Source organism: Mobula birostris, chromosome 4, assembly GCF_030028105.1.
Source record: "Mobula birostris isolate sMobBir1 chromosome 4, sMobBir1.hap1, whole genome shotgun sequence".
In the NCBI taxonomy this organism is placed as follows: Eukaryota; Metazoa; Chordata; class Chondrichthyes; order Myliobatiformes; family Myliobatidae; genus Mobula; species Mobula birostris.
The window spans coordinates 105,953,738-105,976,013 of NC_092373.1; the positions used below are offsets into that span (position 1 = coordinate 105,953,738).

The following is a 22,276-nucleotide window of genomic DNA, read 5'->3' on the forward strand; positions in this document are numbered from 1 at the left end:
TACTCAGAGGGTGGTGCTAGTGCGGAACAGGATGACAGTGGAATTAGTTAATTGCAACATTTAAGGTAAGTGAATAAGTGAATGGATGGGGGTTGTATGGAGGGCTACAGTCTCAGTGTGGGTCGATGGATACAGGCAGAACAACAGTTTGACATGGACTCGATGGGCAGAAGTACCGTATGATTCTATGTGCTGACGGGATTCTATATGTGAAGCAGAAACAATAAGCGCATTTCGACAGACATGCAGCAAGGCAGGGAATAGGGTGTATGACTGTGCAGAGAGATGGGATCAGTACAGTTTGACAGCATGGTCAACCAGACATGCTGGGCCAAGGGTAGTGCCCATATTCCAATAGAATTCAGTGTGGTCATTACTATTGGTCCATAAGCCATGTCTTCAATTTAATTAAGGGTTTAACAGAAAACACTCGGTAACCACACTCCTTACACACACACAAACACACACACACACACACACACATTGCCTTGTCGTTCTGCTGCTGTTGCACTGATTGTGTGCCCTTCTATGTCTTCCCCAGTATTCTCATAATGATGGCTGGTTCTTCGCTTGCAAAGATCAGGAGGGAAGAAGAGACCTCAGGAGAGATGACATGATTGTTGGTGACTATAGAGGCCAATTCTGGATCTACAGTCTCTGGAGCAGTAGGGACACCGGAACATCTGGGATGCGGGCATTTGGGTAGTAGGATCCTTCCTGTGTCTCCTCTTCAGCAGTTGCTCTTCTGGAATCCTCAAAATTCTTGGCTGTTCCATGGACCACTGGAGGATTGGTGTTCTCCAGTGGTCTCTGTCACAAGCCAGATGCTGACACTCACTGACCTCAATACTTAACTGGGAATGCTACTGCTTAAGCTGGTCTTATTCTCATAATGAGTTCTAAACTGAACCAATATAGTCGGGTTGGGTTTAAGGTGCCTTTCCCACTACACATTGTGGAATATTCAATTACTTTAGTTATGGGATGTATAAATGTGTACACGTTGTTGGTATACTGTACTTCAAGTCGATACTTCTGTTTATTTTGCAAAATGATTTTAACTACATTGTGAGGTGCATCATATTCTAATTAAGTTAATTTTGTAGGTAAAGTTAAAGATGGTATGTCGTGGTGCCTAATAACTGGGCTTCATCGCTCTCAGTAGAAGAGAGAGAGATTGGGGCTGCCAGGAGTTCATACTGGCCAAGTGTAAGCACAGAACTATTGTGAGTTTTCTGGTAGATATCTTTTTGTAAATACCGGCAGCTTACTTTTCACTGTTTTCACTAATTTTTGTAAGTTTGTTTTTTGACGCACATAATAACTAAATAACTAAAGTGGTAAGTGACTCCAACCATTGCTTTCTTTAGACATAACTCACGGACCTAACAAAGGGTGATTATCAAGGTATGAGGGAGGTAACATTGAACATTTCAAGATCTGTTCAACATTGTGTGCAGATAGTTTTGTCTAGTGCTATGTTCTCTGACTAAGTATATAAGCTAAGAGGCAAGTGTCAGATATTAAAATCCTCTGGTCTATAGTGCTCAGCAAGGGTTGATCCCAATCACCAAGAGGGATTCCATGAAGAGGCACAATCTGTGGTTAACAAATGAAGTAAAGAATAATGTCAAATTGAAAACTAGGGCAGATACAGTGGCAAGACTAGAAGATTAGTAGGTCCATAAGGGAGAAAATTAACTTTGAGAGAAATATTAATATAGTATGAAATCAGACAATAGAAATTTGTAGAAGAGGGCAGCTAGGGTAAATAGGGGTTTCTAGGGAATGAGACTGCAAATAATAGCAAACACAAATGTCAAAAAATGTTGAATAAACTTTTGCATCAGTCATCACTATCAAGGGCAAGATTTATAACGGAGTCTTTTATTTCTGAAGAAGTTACAAAATGAAGAATGTATCATTGAAGACAGCTAAAGGTTGTCAATGACAAGAAAAGTGGCAGTGAATTGCATGAGGTATAATCACATGATTTATTACTTTGCTTCAAAAGGTTGCCAAATCAGTGAAAGATGATAGATTCCAGAAATGTACAAAAACAAAGTTATTAACAACCCAGAGGAAAGATTCTGAATTGGAATCCAATATGTTCTTTATTCTACTTTCAGACAGAATAATGATTAACACAGTATATCTTTCTATTTTGAGTGCTCTTCAAACTTAAGACATTCAAATGGTAACTCAGTAGCCATATTATGTCTCTCCATGAAATGTAATTATGCTTGAAGCCATTAAAAATCACCTCTCTGAAGTTGACCCTGTGTTATTTGGGTTCGGAATTGTACATATTTCTTGTATGGCATGATTTTCATTGTGGTCCCTTTAAGAGAATACCAGCGGTCATGCCATGTTGCCCAGATAATTCCGTTGTCATATCCACTTGTAGTTTCACCAGCTGAATAAATTCCACCTAAAATAAAGTAAAAAGTAAACAGCAATCAGTGATAATTCCCCAATAATCTGCATAGAAAACTATGAAAACTGATTTCCAAATTGGAGAAAGGCTGATTTTGATGGTGTCAGAAGTGATCTGCTAAGTGTGGATTGGAGCAGGTTGTTTCCTGGCAAAGGTGTACTTGGTAAGTGTGAGGCCTTCAAAAGTGAAATTTGGAGAGGGCAGAGTTTGTATGTTCATGTCAGAATAAAAGGCAAGGATAACAGGTTTAGGGAACCTTGGTTTTTGAGAGATTTTGAACACCTGGTTAAAAAAGAAAGGTGCATAGCAGATATGAGCAGAAAGGAGCAAATGAGACACTGTCACCTCCCCTGGCAGCAAGCTCAACTACTTTTAGCTACTCTCTGTGTAAAAAGGGTTACCTCCATCAGGTTTCTTTTGGAACTGTTTACCCTAACTGCACTTCTATTGTCACCTTTCAGTCTCCTTCACTCCAGGGAAAAAAAGCCCAGTCTTTCCAGTTCTCCTAAAGTCCTGCAATTCAAGCAACATCCTGATTAATCTCCCCTATACTCCCTCCTAACCAGAAATGTGCACAGTAATCCCAAGTGTGGCCTAAATGGCATTTTATAAAGTTGCAACATAATATCTTAAAATTTATATTCTGTGCCCTGATCTATGATGACATGCTTTCTTCTTTACCTTTGTCATTGAATTTATAAGCCTCTAAGATTGGAATTCCCCTGTTGATTTTGTACCTCAGGCGGTCTGCTGAGAACAAGCGTGTGCTCATTTGGCAGAACCCCTGACGCTGACATGGGTTGGTTCAAGCCTTACCCCAGAGACCGAGCAAAAAAGGACTCTGAGTGATAATATTAACTTGTTTGTTTTTGCAACTTCTGGCACATTGGGCAGCATCTTTGCTGTTTCCATAGCATTTGTCTGATTTTTACAAGGTCAATGATCAACCCAGCACAGATGGAAAGAGTGCAAGGACCTGGACAGATTCGAACCTGAGACTATTAGCCTTGAAGTCCAGTGCTGATGCCTCTACACCACTGGCTAGCTGATAATATTGCCTACCTCTTTGTAAATTTGGGACTTAGTTGTTCATGTACAGTCCTGAAAACTAAGCACTGAACTCTGATGCAAGGGTGGCAATATTAATTTTACAATAAGTTCCTGTTTAGTGAAATGTCTGTTTACATTGCTGGTGGAATTGTAGTTATGTATGAGGACCATTACCTTGGTAATATTTGCCATTAAGATTTGCTGCATGGCATCTGTTCATCCACCAGCCAGACTGATCCTGTTCAGCACAGTTGGCCTGCTCGTATTTATCATTGTCAGCATCTGGTGTACTGAACTGCATTCCATTATGTGCTGTTAAGAATACACTGCTGGCGTCATCTTCAAAGTTGAAACCTTCGAAAGCATTTCCAGCATCTCCTCCTTCAAAATAACTATAACGCAAACGATATTTGTCCTCTTCACTTCCCACTTTAAAATCCATATACTGAGCAGTTCTGGATGGAGAGAAAATAATGGTAATGCAGAATGTAAAACAAAGAACATAGAACATTACAGCAGGCTACAGCCCCTTTGGCCCACCTATTACCTACTCTGAGATCAATCTGGCCCTTCCCTGCTACATAGCCCTCCATTTGTCTATCATCAGGTGCCTATTTTATAGTTTCTTAAATATTGTACTGGATCTGCCTCTGCTGCCGTCCCTGGCAGTGCATTCCAAATACCCACACTGCTCTCTGTGTAAAAAAAAACCTACCTCTGCTATTCCACCTGCCCCTGATACTTTCCTCCAATCATCTTAAAATGATACCCCTTCATATTAGCCATTTCTGCTCTGTGAAAAAAGTCTGTCCACTCGATCTATGCCTCTTTTCATCTTATACACCTCTGTCAAGTCACCTCTCCTCCTCCTTTAGTTCAAAGAGAAAAGCCCTAGCTCACCTTCATTCATCTTTCATCTCACATTGAATCATAGGATCATTAATCACGGAAAAAGGCTCTCTGGTCTACTGTGATCAAGCACTTATTTGTACTAATTCCACTTTCTACCACTTATCTTGTGGCCTTTCTCTGTCATGGCATTTCAAATGCAAATGTACCTCTAAATATTACTTCAAATGTTGAGAGGACCTGCCTCCACCAAATTCTTAGGCAATGTGTTTCACATTTCTATCATCATCTGGCTGAAAAAAGAATCTCATCTCCTTTAAATCTCTTACCTCTGTATCTTTGACCAATATTTACAAATACCTTTGCTCAGGGTAGAAGTTTCTTGATATAACATTCAACTATGTCACTCATAATTGTTTTTACCATTATTAATATCCCCCCGCCTCTATACTCCAAACCAAGCCTAACCACTCTACTCACAGCTAAAACATTCAACCCAGTCAACATCCTGGTGAATCTCCTCTGTGCTCTCTCCAGTACAACCCTACAGTGTGGCAATCAGAACTGCCAGCAGTGCTCCAATTAAGGCCAAACTAGCATTTTCAATATTTACAGTATGTACAATAGCTGCCTTGCTTCTAAATTATACATCCAGCTAACCAAGACAGCTCAACCTATCCCTCCATAACCTCTTAACCTACTGTGTGTCTGCTTTCAAAAATCCTCCAATGTGCACACTAAGGTCCCTCTGATCATCAGTATTTCCTAAGTTGAAAAGACACATTTTAAACAATGGTGACTATTTCTAATTGGGCCTTGACTTTCCAAATGCAAATAAATCACGTCTCTCAGAACCCCTTCCAATAATTTTCCTACTAATAATGTAAGGGTCCCTAGCATTTAATTTGTTGGTTTAACAAAAACACAACCTTAGCTATCCTAAACCTTCTGGTGCTTCACCTGTGGCTAACGAAGATATAAAAATCTCTGCCAGGATCACAACAATGCTTGCTTCTCATACATCTTGGTCAGGTCGAATGTACTTATCCACCTTTTTTGTTTCAGTACCTGCAACATATTCTCCTTCGTGAAGCTGATTTTTCAAGGGCTATTCTCTTCCCTTAACTCACGAGCTTTCAAGTCCTTCTCCAAGGTATATGCAACAAGAATTATTCACTTAGGACCTTGCACATATCTCTGTGGCTCCGCTAACAGATTATCACTCTGATCTTTTAATACATTAACAGAATCTTTTGCGGATTCTCCCTCAACTTTTCCATCAGATAGACACATGGCTCTTTCTTGTCCTTTCAGTTTACTTCTTGTGTCCTCCCACAACTCCTGTACAAGACATATGTCTACACACAAGGGATGGTGGAATTCTTCAGCAACACACACAGAATGCTGGAAGAACTCAACAAGTCAGGTAGAATATATGGAGGACAATAAACATCTATGGAAGGGAATGTACTGATTAAGGGTCTTAGCTGGAAATAAGGGCTTTTTATTCCACTCTATAGATGCTACTTGACTTGATGAGTTCTTCCAGCATTTTGTGTGTGTTCCTCAAGACATATGTTTACCTCTTTTTCGGGATCAGGGCCTCATATCCCTCATTAACCAAGGTTCCCTAATCTCCCCAGCTGTGCCTTTCACTCGAACAGGAGCATACTGGCTCTGAACTCTCCCAACCTCAGTTTAAAAAACTCTCACTTACCAGATGTCCCTTTAGCTGCAAACAGCTTGTCCCAAACAATTTTCGAGATTTCCTATCTGATGCCACAGAAGTTAGCCTTCTCCTAATTTAGGACTTTAACTTGAAGACTAGACTATTTTTTCCATGACAATCTTGAAACTGATCCTAATTTTTGACCCCATTCACAAACCAATCACTTACCAGGCCTCGATTCCTTGGAGGAAATAGTGTTTCAGAAGTTTTTCTTGGATACACTTAACAACAATTCTACCCTCTAAAATTGAGACAGTCCTCGTCAATATCAGGGAAGCTAAACTCACCTACTATTATAATTCTATCATCCTACACCCATGTGTGATCTCCCTACATTTTAGCATCAGATTAACATCAACATCTGATAACTCAACTAAAACATGAACCATCAAGACCATGGATTTCATTTTCAAGACTACCAAGTTACCATATAGTCACATGGTTAAGAAAGAAGAGCCTACTTCTGGAAAGTGACATCACTGGTAGATAGGGCAGCAAAGAGAGCTTAAGGCAGCAAAGAATAGTCGAATTAAAAAAAAATGTAAGTGCAGCACATGTCTTCAGGAGGAAAGACATGATCAGGTTAAAAAAAGTCAGAAAACAGAAGGATTCACAGGTTATGAATAGTGAGTATCAGGTGATAACAATCATTTAAAAAATCTGAAATTGCTGGCTCCATAAGAAAGACTGATGCATTCAATTGCTCAACAGGTACCTGGTTCATGTATACTAAGCTGATTGAAACAGTATTTTGAAGCAAAACAGCCACTGAGAAACAAGTACCAATTTTGCTAAGTTCGTTGGGTTTAAAGGCATCCAGTTTGCTTTGAAGTTTGACTGCTACAACCAAACCTGCAGAAATGAGCTTTGTTGATATTGTGAAGTTAATGAAGGAACATTTGAACCAACGCCATTGTTGATTACAGATTGCTTCAGGTTTCATAAGTGGAATCAAAAACAAGGGGAGCCCATTTCAGTGTACATGGCTGAATTGAAGAAATTGAACATTGTCAGTTTGATATGGATTTAATTATACACTAAGAGATTATTTAGTTTGTGAAAATTTACAAGAAAGCACAAGTTGAAATTGCTGTATCAACGGAAACAACAGACAGAGGTGTAATTGAGAATCAGTCAAGAATGAAAGTGAGAGTAAACAAAATTACAGCATCTAAACAGAACAAGATAGCTATTTGTTACTGTTGTGGCAAGGGTTTACATACACCAGATCAATGTGAAAGCTTGCAGAAAAGAAGATACTGAAGTGACAACGCTCAGACAATCTCTTTAGTTTGGCCATGTAAGCTGAAGTGAACTCCTATTCCTTTTGATTTTGCTTTATGAAACATAAAGTGTTGTGCAATCAACAACAGTTTCAGCTTGAAATATTCTTGCATTACTTTCATGATAGCAGCAAAGCTCATTTTGACCAGTTTGGTTGGAGCAGTTAAATTCTAAGTAAATTGTATGCTCCTCCACCTTTTACACTCAGCAAAACTGGCACTCGTTTCTCATTTGCTTTAAAATACTGCTCAATTCGCTCAGTATACATCACCCATTTTATCTTTGTGCAATCAAATGCATCTATCTTTCTGAGGTAGCCCGCTATTTCTGCTTTTTTATTTATTAGTGTCCAGTATTCCTTGTTTATGAACTTGTGAAATTTGTCTGTTTTCTTCCTTTATTTTAACTCAACCATCTCTTCCCATGCAAAGAAAAAAAAATGTGCTGTACTTTATTTTGAAACTCGAACGTCTCCTTGTGCTTCAACAGGTACTGTAGGTAGTTCTCTTGGGTTCATTTTAAAATTACTCATCGCCACTGTTACATTTTGTAACTTCATAACATAAAACTAGTCAAAAGAGAAACATGGAGTTGGGGATAAAGTGTATTTAGTTCATTTTACTTTTACATATAACCCATATGTAAACAAACAGAGAATGCTTATTCAAACAATATATTTACAATATTACTCAAATACTACTGGGAAATTAAATACACAACAGGGAGGGCTATGCTCCAGGTGCAGATTGATGAAACTAGGCAGAATAATTATTTAGCACAGACTAGATGGGCCAAAAGGTTTGTTTCTGTTCTCTGTGACTCCCTATGACTCTATGCCTCATGTCATTTGCCAAACTTTGTATGCCATTTGCTTGCTGTATCATTCATTACATTGATGCACATGACCTCAATACAAACACAAAGCATACGACTTTACAAAATTTGTATCAATGTTGCTGTAAACATTGCAAAAGGTGGATTGTGTAGGTTAGAAGTGAATTGTATTGTGAAGTTTTGGTATTTTCTTTTTACAGTTTTTTGCTAGTTATTTGTTTTGCCGTATCAGTCCTGTTTAAGGATATTGAGTAGAGGCGGACTTTTCCAATGGGGAAATAAAGATAACCAGAGGAGGGAGTGCCAATCAAAACCCTGGTGGCAAGAATGTTAAGAAACATCTTCATCAGAAACTGAAAAGTTCTACAAATGTGTCAATCAAATTAAATAGCAAATAGTTTAAAACATCAATTAAACAGTGACACTGTACAGTATTTGGTTTACTTCTTATGAATGATTGCACGTCATATATTATGCTGAATAGAATACAATCAAACATTACCTGCGTTCATTTGACCAGTCCTTCAGGACAACTTCGAGCAAATAGGGCCCACCACCCTGTGTAGTTAATAAATGTATCTTCTCATTGCCAAGCCAGTATTCTGTGCTATCATCAGGTGACAAATATCCAAATCCTTCTCTATAAGGAATCCAATTTTGAGCGAAGTTCACACTGCCATCGAGCCTCTAAAAGACATTAGATCAAAACTCTCAGTGGTCTTACAAAACACCTACTGATCAATACTGAGCTGTGATGTAACATACCCTCTGCAGCACTGTCCAGCCTCTTCCAGTGTCATCTATCTCACAGTACACCAAGAACTGCCGACGGGATCTCAGTGGTTTGACGTAATAAAGACCATTTGTTCTTGCACCCTGATCAGCAATGTCTTGGCAGTCTGAATAGGATCACATTATAGTTCAATGGCTGATTGTAATTACAATAATATCAACTCCATATTTTTCAATGGCAAAACTCAGAAAATTCAAAAGTGGGTAAATGCATAATATCTTCCAATAATGCATTCAGATAATGCAACACTGTAAAATGACAAAACATTTTATCAGGCACAATTTGATTTCAAACCACTTAAGAAGATAAAAAGGGAGGTTTCAAGGAATGAGTGGAAACATTGTGAATTATATGAACACTTGGGAAGGAATTTTAGCTTTCTTAGACGACTGAAATTATACTTAAAACACAGTACAGTACAGTGCCTCAAAGCTCTCTGTTTATTTCTAGACACCAGACCCAACCAGATCCCCTCCACCGACACTCTCCTCTGCCTAGAAGAACTTGCCCTCACTCTAAATAATTTCTCCCTTGGCTCCTCCCCACTTCCTTCAAACAAAAGGAACTCTATGCCGGCCTTTTTTCCGGCTATGTGGAACAGTCTATGTTGCAAGCCTACATTGGTGACTACAACTCGTCAATTTCATCCAATTTGCTTCTAATTTTTACCTGGCCCTCAAATTCACCTGGTCCATTTCCAACACCTCACTTCCCTTTCTCGATCTCACTGCCTCTATCCCTAGAGATAGCTTATCCACTGATGTCTATTATAAACCAACAGATTCTCACAGCAACCTGGACTATACCTTGTCCCACCCTCACAACATGCTGGAGGAACTCAGCAGGTCGGTCAGCATCCATTGAAATGATCAGTCAACGTTTCGGGCTGGAACCCTTCATCAGGACTGAAGAGGGAAGAGGCAGAGGCCCTATAAAGAAGGTGGGGGGAGAGTGGGAAGGAGAAGGCTGGTAGGTTCCAGGTGAAAAACCAGTAAGGGGAAAGATAAAGGGGTGGGGGAGGGGAAGCAGGGAGGGGATAGGCAGGAAAGGTGAAGAAGGAATAGGGGAAAACACTATGGGTAGTAGAAGGAGGCGGTACCATGAGGGAGGTGATAGGCAGCTGGGGGAGGGGGCAAAGTGAAACAGGGATAGGGGAAGGGAAGAGGAGGGAATTACCGGAAGTTGGAGAATTCTATGTTCATACCAAGGGGCTGGAGACTACCTAAACGGTATATGAGGTGTTGCTCCTCCAGCCTGAGTTTAGCCTCATCCTGGCAGTAGAGGAGGCCATCCCACCCTGTTACCTGTAAAAGTGCCATCCCCTTCTCTCCATTCCTCATGTCCACTGCATCTGCTCTCAGAATGAGGCTTTTCATTCTAAAACGAAGGAGATGTCCTCCTTTTTCAAAGAAAGGGGCTTCCCTTCCTCCACCATCAACGCTGCCCTCAACCGCAACTCTTCCATTTCATGCACTTCTGCTCTTACTCCATCCTCCTGCCACCCTTGTCCTCAAAGTTCCTCTTGTCCTCACCTACCACCCCACCAGTCTCCGCGTCCAACACATAATTCTCCGAAACCTCCGCCACCTCCAACGGGATCCCTCCACCAAACACATCTTTCCCTCCCACCCCACTTGCTACTTTCCGCAGGGATGACTCCCTACACAACTCCTTGTCCATCCCCACTGATCTCCTTCCTGGCACTTATCCTTGCAAGCAGAACAAGTGCTACACTTGCCCCTACACCTCCTCCCTCACTACCATTCAGGGCGTCAAACAGTCCTTCCAGGTGAGACACTTCACCTGTGAGTCTGTTGGGGTCAATATACGGTATTCGGTGCTCCCAGTGTGGCCTCTTGTATATTGGTGAGACCCGATGTAGATTGAGAGACCATTTTGCTGAGCATCTACGCTCTGTCCGCCAGAACAAGTGGGATCTCCCAGTGGCCACCCATTTAATTCCATTTTCCATTCCCATTCTGATATATCTATCCATGGCCTCCTCCACTGTTAGGATAAAGCCACATTTAGGATGGAGGAATAACACCTTGTATTCCATTTGGGTAGCCTCCAATCTGCCTCCACCCCACCCCTTCACCATTTCCCATCCCCAACCCTCTCTCATGTTATCTCCTTGCCCGCCCTTCATCTCCCTCAGGTGCTCCTCCCCCACCTTTCTTCTTTATTCCATGGCCTTCTGTCTCTTTCACCAATTTACTTCCTAGCTCTTTGCTTCATCCCTCCCCCTCTAAGTTTCACCTATCACCTGGTGTTTCCCGCTCTCCTCCCCCCACCTTTCAAATCTACTCAGTTTTTCTTCTTCAGTTCTGCTGAAGGGTTTTGGCCTGAACCATCGACTGTACTTTTTTCCAAAGCAGCTGCCTGGCCTGCTAGTTCCTCCAGCATTTTGTGAGTGTTACAGCACATCAAAGTTATGCTGAAGTAATTAAAGTATTAATTAAATGCCTAACCCCTTCTGTCTACACAATGTCCCTCTCCCTCCATTCTCTGCACATTTATGTGTCTATCCAAGAGACTCTTAAACATCTCTGTCATACTTGCCTCCAATATCAGTAACATCTCCTTTGGACTTCTCCCCTCAGTTTAAATGCATGCATTCTAACGTTAGACATTTCAACCCTGGGAAAAGATCTCAGGTGTCTCCTCTTTCTCTATCTCCCATTGGTAGAATACTCCCAAAAAGTGATTGCTCTCTTCCTTTTTCTGACTTCCACCAACATTGACTCCGTAGACAATCCCTGTACCATGCCCTCCTTTATTGCAACTGCGATTTCAATCCCTCATTAGCAATGCCACTACCCTCCAATCCTTTTGAAACAGCTATATCCCTGAAGATCAAGCAGTCAATCCTGTAATGGCCACTTCGTAATTCCATGTACTGATCTATGTTCTATTCATCATCCTTATTCTTAATACATCTCACATGACAGTGAACACATTTTCACCCATGCATCTATATTTTCTCACTGTATCTCTGCATATCTTTTCCCACAGTATCTCTACCTTTATACCAACTTCTCCATCATGTAAAATCGTAAATGTCACTCCACTATTCAAGAATGGAGGAAGGCAGAAGAAAGGAAATCATAGACCAGTTAGTCTAACTTCAGTGGTTGGGAAGATGTTGGAATTGATTGTTAAGGATGTGGTTTTGGGATACTTGGAGGCACATGATAAAATAGGCCGTAGTCAGCATCGTTTCCTTAAGGAAAAATCTTGCCTGACAAACCTATTGGAATTCTTTGATGAAATAACGAGCAGCATAGACAAAGGAGAATCGGTGGATGTTGTGTACTTTATCTTCAGAAGGCTTCTGACAAGGTGCCACATATGAGGCTGCTTAACAAGTTGAGAGCCGATGGTATTATAGGAAAGATACTAACATGGATAAAGCATTGGTTAACAAATTTCACAACATACACTGGTGATAGTAAACCTGATTCTGATTGACAGGAGGCAAAGAGTGGGAATAAAGGGAGCCTTTCCTGGTTGGCTACCAACAACTAGTGGAGTTCCATGGGGATCGGTGCTTCTTTTTATGTTATATGTCAATGATTTGGGTGATGGAATTGATGGCTTTGTGGCCAAGTTTGTGAAAGATACAAAGATAGGTGGAGGGGCAACTGGTTTTGAGGAAGTAGAGAGGCCACAAAAGGACTTAGACAGATTAGGAGAGAAGGCAAAGAAGAGGCAGATGGAATACAGTGTCAGGAAGTGTATAGTCATGTCCTTTGGTAGAAGAAATGAAAGGGTAGACTATTTTCTAAATGGAGATAAAATTCAAAAATCTGAGGTGTAGAAGGACTTGGAAGTTCTTATGCAGGATTTCCTAAAGGTTAATTTGCAGGTTGAGTCGGTGGTGAGGAAGGCAAATGCGATGTTAACATTCATTTCGAGAGGACTAGAATATGAAGCAAGGCACTGGTGAGGCCTCACTTGGAGTACTTGTGACCCTTATCTAAGAAAGGATGTGCTGATGTTGGAGAGTGTTCAAAGGAGATTTATGAAAATGATTGTGAGATTGAAAGGCTTGTCATATGAAGAGAGTTTGATGGGTCTGGACCTCCACTCGCAGGAATTCAGACAAATGAGGGGCGACCTCATTGAAATCTATTGCGGGAGAGGGATTTGGGGATCAATGTGCCTGATCCATTTTGTTCGTCTTTTTTGTGCGGGAAGAGGGACTTGGGAGTTGATAATCATGCTGTCTTTCTTTTCATTCTTGGTTTCATGGCTACCCAGAGAACTGAAGAATTTCAGAGTTGTATACTTTGATAATAAATGAACCTTTGAACATATTGAATGTTGAAGGGCCTCAATAGAGTGGATGTTTCCTATGGTGGGGGGGGGGGTCTAAGACCAGAGGGCAAAGCTTCAGAATAGAATGACATCCAATTAGAACCGAGTTGTGAAGGAACTGCTTTAGCCAGAGAGTGATGAATCTGTGAAGTACATTGCTACAGGCGCCTGTGGAGGTCAGGTCATTGGGTATATTTAAGGCAGAGGCTGATAGATTCTTGATTAGTCAGAGTATGATAGGAGAGGCAGAAGATTGAGGGTGAGAGGGAAAATGGATCAGTCATGATGAAATAGCAACACAGACTCGGTGGGTCAAATGCCCTAATTCTGCTCCGATGTTTTATGGTCTTATGTATATCCTCTTGCTCTTCATGTATAGTATGTATGAAAAGCCTTGGAATTCCCTTTAGTCCAACTTGCCAAAGACTTTTGATGGTGTCTCCTGGCTCTTCTATGTCTCTTCTTGACTTCTTTACGGTATATTTATCAAAGGTTCCGTTTGATTTTAGCTTCCTAAACCTTACATATATTTTCTTTTCCTTGACTAAATTCGCCACCTCTTTTGATATCTAAGGTTCCCTTATCTTGTCATTGCCCTTTCTTCTGACTGGAACATACCTGTCCTGTACTTTGTGCAGTCGGTCTTTAAATACCCTCCACCTGTCAGATTTGGTCTTGCCTTAAAACAGCTGCTCCTGATTAATTCTCACTAGCTCTTACTTAATTTCTTCCTAATTGTTCTCCCACTGAAAGGACAGTCGACTGGCCAGGCTCATTACCCAACATCATGTCTACTATAGCCCCTCCTCTTGTTGGAATATCTAATGATTTATGATATCCTCCAGGACACACCTAGCAAATTCTTCACCGTCTAGACCTCTTGCACTAAGGAGGGGAAATTGAAGTCACCTACACCAACAATCCTGCCGTTTGTAAGCATTTCCCTATCCTGCCTGCACATCTGATCCTTAATGGTTGCTGTTGAGCTGACAGTAGTATCATCTTATCTGAATGATTGCACCTTTATTATTTTTGAGTTCTACCCATATAGACTCAGGAGATTAGCCCTCTATTTTGTCCCATTTAAGTGTAGTTATGATAATGTCCCTGATTAATAGTTCAACTCTTGATCTGACAAAATATTGCAAAGCAAAATGGAGTACACAGAGTGCAAAGAGGGTGGAATAGTTGGAAAAAGAAAAGAAAGACATCCATTGGAAATGGGACAGGTAGATATGGGGGGGGAAATTTTCTATTTAGAACAGGAATTTACAATACTTCAGACATTTTTGGAGTGCTGATCAACAGGATTTAAACAAGTCAGGACAAAATAAAATAAAATATTAAACCAACTAACTAAGAAATGAGTTCTGAGTGACCTTTGAAATACAAATAGCAGTTGCTTCATCAATGGCCTTCGTTCTACCATAAGGTCAGAGGTGAGGATGTTCACTGATAATTGCACAATGTTTTATTCCATTCCCAGTTCATTAGAAAAAGAAACAGTCCATAGAAATCTACACAGTAATAATCCTCTGCAATCTAAACTGCATGTACAGTGCATGCCCAGAAAGTAGCATTTCTACTGTAAAAGTACCAGTCAATGATCATCTCCAAGAAGAGGAGATCTAGTCATCTATCCTTGACATGCAACATAAATGCTACACTTACTAACAACATCCACATTCATAAATATAAAAGTATTTCAATACACACACTTAAACTGAGATGCTAACCTCGGCCTGTAATTTCATTGATTTGAACTGTGTCTTGACATGGCGCACTGCATCTGACATCAAGCTGTTGAGTAAGTTTCTTTAAATTTATTATTTTCTCATTGTTCATTGATACTATGTTTTCCAGTTCCCTGTTGAAAATAAGGGGAAAATGAAACATATAATTTATGCAGGGACTGTTGGTAATAATACTTAATGACCAAGAGGTGCAGAGTGATTTGGGTACGGATTGTGCACCCCTTTTGGAAGAGTTTTCCCAAGCTTCTGTTCAGGCATAATGACATCCTGGTAAATTAAGTCAGTCGCTCATGTAAAAGAAAGAGCCACTTTCCCGCTGTTTGGCCAAGAACGATAGATTACTACACCCAATCCGTGTCATTTTTCTCAGGCTGCGATCCCACACTCAATTCTGGTTTGATTTTCAGCCAAAGGACACCCTCTACCACCCTAACACAAACACAGGCACAGTTCATTCTACTGTTAGGCACAGGCAATAACCCTCAGACCTGCCACTGCCAAAACTCAATCAGAAATAAGTTGCTGTAAGATAAGGGAGGGTGGTGAGAGAGGTAGGAGAGTGATGGAGAGAGAGGGAGGAGAGTGATGGTGAGGGAGGGAGGAGAGTGATGGAGAGAGAGGGAGGAGAGTGATGGTGAGAGAGGTAGGAGAGTGATGGAGAGAGAGGGAGGAGAGTGATGGTGAGGGAGGGAGGAGAGTGATGGAGAGAGAGGGAGGAGAGTGATGGTGAGAGAGGGAGGAGAGTGGTGGAGAGAGGGAGGAGAGTGATGGAGAGAGAGGGAGGAGAGTGATGGAGAGGGAGGGAGGAGAGTGGTGGAGAGAGAGGGAGGAGAGTGATGGAGAGAGAGGGAGGAGAGTGATGGTGAGAGAGGGAGGAGAGTGATGGTGAGAGAGAGAGGAGAGTGATAGTGAGAGAGGTAGAAGAGTGGTGGTGGAGAGAGGGAGGAGAGTGATGAAGAGAGAGAGTGGAGAGTGATGGAGAGAGAGGGAGGAGAGTGATGGTGGGAGAGGGAGGAAAGTGATGGAGGGAGAGGGAGGAGAGTGATGGTGAGAGAGGGAGGAGAGTGGTGGTGAGAGAGGGAGGAGAGTGGTGGAGAGAGGGAGGAGAGTGGTGGAGAGAGAGGGAGGAGAGTGCTGGAGAGAGAGGGAGGAGACTGATGGAGGGAGAGGGAGGAGAGTGGTGGAGAGAGAGGGAGGAGAGTGATGGTGGAGAGAGGGAGGAGAGTGGTGGAGAGAGGGAGGAGAGTGATGGTGAGAGAGGGAGGATAGATGCATGGGAAGCAGAGGTGATGATTATAAGGACAAAGTTAAAATGCCAAAGGTCTTGAGGGTGAGAAGGAGGCGGGTGTAGGCAAGGAGAACGGAGGAGGAAGCAGATAGTGAGAGAGGAAGGAGATATGAAGAAGGGTTGGAGGGGAGGGAGAGATAGTGTGATTACAGGAGAGAATGGAGTCTGGGGAGGGAAGAGAGGGAGGTAGGGCTGAAGATTACGATAGTGAATAAAGGACAGTGCTAGCTAAGTTGAGTGAGGGATAGACGGTGACACAAGAGACTGCAGATGCTAGAATCTGAAGTTTCACAAAGCACTGGAAGAACTCATCTGCACCTGTGGGGGCAATGAACTGTTGATATTTTGGGTTGAAAACATAGTCTGGTGATAATGAACCTGAGGTTCTTCCGAAGTCCAGAATGAGGCATAAATCTGATGGTTATGGCTGTTTTTAAAAATGCTACAAGAACAAAGAATGAACAAAGACGAAGAAGTTGTGGTCAAAGTAGACATAACAACATTCCAGTAATAAGAATTAACCTATTAAAATAGCCATTTTTAGTGGCAGATCCCTCCTACAGAAAAAACTGAGAAGCTTCTAGAAAATACATAATCAGCAATTCTACTATTTCAGTGGAGTCCGGTTAATTGGGACACAACTGGACCAGTACATTTTGGCCCAATTTAAGCAATAGACTAGGCTGGAGGAACGACTGAGAAGGAGTGAGGAAGAAAATAATGTTAGGTAAAAGAGAGGTAAATGAAACTGAAATTGGTGTTGTTGTTAACAGTAATGCAAAATGATTCTGGTCATTTGGTAGCAACAAGCAATCTGCCAGAAGAACTCAATAGTTAAAGCTGCAACTGTGGGAGGAGAGGAATTATTGATTTTTGAGTCAAAACTTTGCATCAGAACACTTACAAGAAAACCCTGAATTGAGTCCTGACGCAGGGCTTTAATCTGACATTATAACAATTCCTTTCCTCCCATTGATGGTGCTTGAACAGTTAAGTTCCTCGAGAAAATTGTTTGTTGCTTCAGGTTCCAGCATCTGTGATATCTTGGTCTGCAGGTAACAGGACAATGGCAGAGGTAACTTAATCTAATAAGCGTGAGATGAAGCATTCAGGAAGGGTGGAATATAGATAATACACATACCATGAATGGTAGGGTCCTTCCAAGTACTGAGGAACAAAGGAACCTGCAGTACAAGTCCAAAGACCCCTGAAGGCAGCAGCTTACGTAGATGGGGTGAAGACCACATGCAGGAAGCCTACCATCATAAACTGGGTAGTACAGAATAGGTATCCATGCAAATTTATAAAGCATTGATAGCTGGAATATTGTGTGCAGTTAGTTGTCACACTATAAGAAAACTGTGACTGCAAAAGATATTCCGCAGGATATTCTCCGAGATGCAATGTTTCAGTTATGAGGAGAGATTGATGTCTGAGTTTGTTTTACACTCGGGGCTGGGATGTGGGGTGTGCAGTGGAGACGAAGGGAGTATGAACAGAGATGTACTAAACTATGAGGTTAGGTCATAAGATGTGCATAAGACCAAAGAGCACAGCAATAAGAAGCAAGAGGTTCAGATAAAATAAAAGAACTATATATATAATTATTTTATCTAGAGGGTTCTTGCAATCAGAAACACACAGTGAAGGCAGAGAATCTCACAATATTGAAGAAGTGTCACAGGTAGATAGGGTCGTAAAGAAAGCTTTTGGTACATTGGCCTTTATTAATCAAAGTATTGAGTATAAGAGCTGGAATGTTATTATAAGGCATTGGAGAGGCTGAATCTGGAGTATTGTTTTCAGTTTTGGTCATCAAATTACAGGAAGGATATTAATAAGGTTGAAAGAGTGCAGAGAAGGTTTACAAGGATGTTGCCGGGACTTGAGAAACTCAGTTACAGATAAAGGTTGAATAGGTTAGGACTTTATTCCCTGGAGCGTAGAAGAAGAGGGTAGATTTGATAAAGGTATATAAAACTATGATGGGTATAGATAGAGTGAAAGCAAGCAGGCTTTTTCCACTGAGGCAAGGGGAGTAAAAAACCAGAGGACATGGGTTAAGGGTGAGGGGGGAAAAGTTTAAAGGGAACATTAGTGGGGGCTTCTTCACACAGAGAGTGGTGGGAGTATGGAATGAGCTGCCAGACGAGGTGGTAAATGCGGGTTCTTTTTTAACATTTAAGAATAAATTGGACAGATACATGGATGGGAGGTGTATGGAGGGATATGGTCTGTGTGCAGGTCAGTGGGACTAGGCAGAAAATAGTTTGGCACAGCCAAGAAGGGCCAAAAGGCCTGTTTCTGTGCTGTAGTTTTTCTATGGTTTTCTAAGCATCTGGACAAGCATTTAAATTACCAAGGCATAGTAGCCTATGCACCACTTGCTGGTCCATGAGATTGGTATAGATAGATATCTATGGTCAGGATGGACAAGATGGGCTAAAATGCTCTTTCTGTGCTATATAATTCAATGACACCATGACTGAGGGATAATGAAAGAGAAAAAGAAGCAAAGCAGAGAGGGGAAGAGTTTAAGGGGTGGGGTAAAGTGATGATGTTGCCAGGGTAACAAACCCCTCCTATGAGAAAGAGAGTCAATCTGGGTCAGGAACTTTAGCTGAAGAACTGCCAGCATGAAGCTACATTTGTGAGCACCACTGAATAAAGTTATGTTGAAAATATATTTGCAATGTGCAATCTGGGGCTCTCTTCTTGCTGCACAGAATCTGTTTTTTTTATTTGTGTCCTCAATATGCCATTTGTATTAATGCAGATAAATGCTTTGACATGTGGAGCAGTGTCCAAAACAAACCTAGCTGACACTGCCCTTATTTTCATATGTGAACTTGTGATCGAAGAGCAGAGCAGCTTCCTCACGAGGAGCCTGATCTACATAATACAAGAGACTGTGCTTCTGTGTAAACAGGAGGAAGTCTGCAGAGGCTGGAATTCCAAGCAGCACACACACAAAATGCAGGAGGAACTCAGCAGGCCAGGTAGCATCAATGGAAAAGAGTAAACAGTTGTCTTTTTGGACATTTTGTGTGTGTTGCTCGTGCTTCTGTACACTTTAATTGAAACTCATCTGAACAAATTTCATCCAATGGCTGTTTCAGGTAACTAAGGATATTAATGTGCTCAGTAACTCACTTACACCTTCCGAGCCCCAGAGAGGACTCCGATACTCCCAAACTGATTGTGATCCTGATTGCAACCAGCACCCTACAGTCAATCATGACCCCATCTGCTTTGGCCCATTCCTCAATATCACTGAACAACGGAAATTCTGCAGATGCTGGAAATTCAAGAAACACACATCAAAGTTGCTGGTGAACGCAGCAGGCCAGGCAGCATCTCTAGGAAGAGGTACAGTCGACGTTTCAGGACGAATGGCCTCGGCCTGAAACATCGACTGTACCTCTTCCTAGAGATGCTGCCTGGCCTGCTGCGTTCACCAGCAACTTTGATGTGTGTTGCCTTAATATCACTGCTTGCTACCCACGAGTAATCTGCAAATTCACTTCCCCAGGCTTCCCCTCTAAGGTATTATATTCTGGATCAACATTCCCACAAACTATCCATTTCCTTCCTTAATCATTGCAGTGGCAATGATTATGAGGAAAAAAATTCAATATGTGTTAATTTTGGATGGCTTCTTTTATTGCACACAAAGTCTTAAGCCTCAATTGCAACAGAATTTTGCAGCAGCAGACAAACAATATTTACTTTACCAAATCAAGGAATTCAGTTTTAAGGAGAGAATAGAGCAACAGATTGGAGCAGAGAAATGTTTTAATGAAGGTAATTGAGAAAAGGTTTATTATTTCAGAAGTAAAAGGGTGAATGACCAAAAAAGCATTGATTTAAAGAACATCTGCAGGCATCCTGACCTCTGCAAGGGACTGGCAGCTGTTGGTGGACCTCGAACGGCAGCTGAAGTTCCCCAACCATATCGCAGCCACCAACCTGCGACCAGACATTATCCTTGTGTCTGAGACTACTGAGCAAGTGGTGCTGCTGGAGCTGACAGTCCCATGGGAAGATCACTTGGAAGAGGCCTTTGAAAGGAAGCTCTCCAAGAACGCAGGACTGGTCAGCAACTGTCAGCAGGCTGGATGGAGAGCGATGTGTCTCCCAGTGGAGGCTGGTTGTAGGGAATTCGCAGCCTGTTCCTTAGCTAGAGCCTTCAGCATTTTGGGAATTGAGGGAGAGAGGAAGAGGAGAGCCATCCGCAGTACCACCACTACGGCAGAGAGGGCCTCAAGATTGCTGTGGCTCAAAAGAGGAGAGCCATGGAGTCATAAGTAGCTAGCCAACTGGACACAAGCTGGGGTCTGATCAGCCCCGGCTGGGTCACCTGGAGGAGGGTGTATGATGTTGAAAGACCCGAAACACCCAATGATTCCAGGAACATCACTGAAGATGTGTCCAGAGGCATCAGTAGATGTATGTACACAACAGTAATTAGGAAGAAAATTGACATGAGGAAATTCTTTGTATGTCATCAAATGTGCTCCAGAATAAATTGTTTGATATGGTGATGGCACAGGATTTACAAAAGAGAATAAAATTATTAGGCTACGTAGAAAATGGGGGAAGTGAGCCTACTTTGATTGTCCTTTCAAAGACTCAACACCTGCACAACAGACTAACAGCTTCATTCTACATCATATAATTTTATAGTACAATGTGATTTCTTCTTTTCTTTATATAGTTTCTGTTAGTTGTATTGCAAAATCTGCCTGTGGTAAAATTGGCAGATTAGAAGCAGTAAGTAATTACATTTCTCTTCAGAAGGAACTGACAGTCATTCCAAAAGATTCTGCTTGAGGTAGACCCCTTTTCATCAGGCTTTGGAGAAAACAACTCAGAAAATTAAATAATTTTTAACACAATTAGTCACGATTTATCACATGCAAACATATCAAATACTTTCTCTTAATCTCATTATTACCACAATGGAGCGATGTTGGACTTACAATATTTCCGTATCTGTCTCTCTACTGTTTTTTTCATACACCAGAATCTCTGACTGTATCTCTCTTAACTTTTGGATGTAAGTATCTATAAAAATAAGAGCACATTAAGTATCATGTAAACTGGTAGGGAGGTCATTCTGTAAGTCTTTCAAGAAAATAGTTTGATTTTGTTACCTGGTGATTGTTTCCTCATGATAATATTTGTCTGCACAATATTATCAATTTTATTTTTGGTTAGAGTGGATACATTATGAATCATATTCAAATCTATTTCAATATCCTGAAGTTCATTGTTAACAATGTTTTGGAAATCTTGATAGAAGCGACTGACTCCACATGTTGTCGGGCAAAATTCTCCCTAAATTGTCACAAAAGAATTTTTAAAAGTATGATATTTTGAAAGTTTCTCCTCAAAAGATTTACAATATTAAATCAAGGAATATTGTAGAGCTTGACTTACAAAGCGGTTGTCTAATATACAGCAAGGTTCTTCATATAAACTCTGTGATTAAATACAAAGTAAAATATTATCACATGCTCTCTGAAACAAGATACACCTTAAACAAGCTGTGTACTAATGTCGACCCCAGAAAGTCACTTACAGCCGTAAAAGATGAAAATGCAGGGAGTTGAACAAGCAGGAAAAGTAAAGATGTTCTCTTTGTTCTTGTCATGATATGATCCAAAAAAGATGCTTTCACTGCACCAAATTAATGAACTAGGTTCCTAGAGCAGCTTTATCTTATTGAGTCGCTGAATTTATGTTGATAAAGACTCTCATTGATTGTGAAATAAAGTCATGACGTCTGACTCACAGATATTTGCTGCAAATAATCAGTAGGACGGAAGTGTTCATCAAGGATTGCTCAATTAAATTCTAATCCCTTTTATTTATTCATTAAGATGTGTTGTCAGCAAAATGAAATGTACGAAATTATGAACAAAAGAGAAAAGTT

General features: G+C 41.1%; 1 protein-coding gene across 1 annotated transcript; it reads right to left on the reverse strand.

Moving 5' to 3' along the window:
- Positions 1-1,871: 1,871 nt before the first annotated feature.
- On the reverse strand, positions 1,872-22,064 carry fgg (fibrinogen gamma chain). Its single transcript, XM_072255867.1, has 9 exons — positions 21,923-22,064; positions 21,781-21,822; positions 21,495-21,678; positions 21,321-21,405; positions 15,033-15,163; positions 8,949-9,082; positions 8,686-8,870; positions 3,662-3,942; positions 1,872-2,431 (listed from the first exon to the last, which is right to left on the reverse strand). The coding sequence occupies exons 1-9, from the start codon at positions 21,992-21,994 to the stop codon at positions 2,253-2,255; spliced, it is 1,293 nt and encodes a 430-aa protein (XP_072111968.1). The 5' UTR covers positions 21,995-22,064; the 3' UTR covers positions 1,872-2,252.
- Positions 22,065-22,276: the final 212 nt, after the last annotated feature.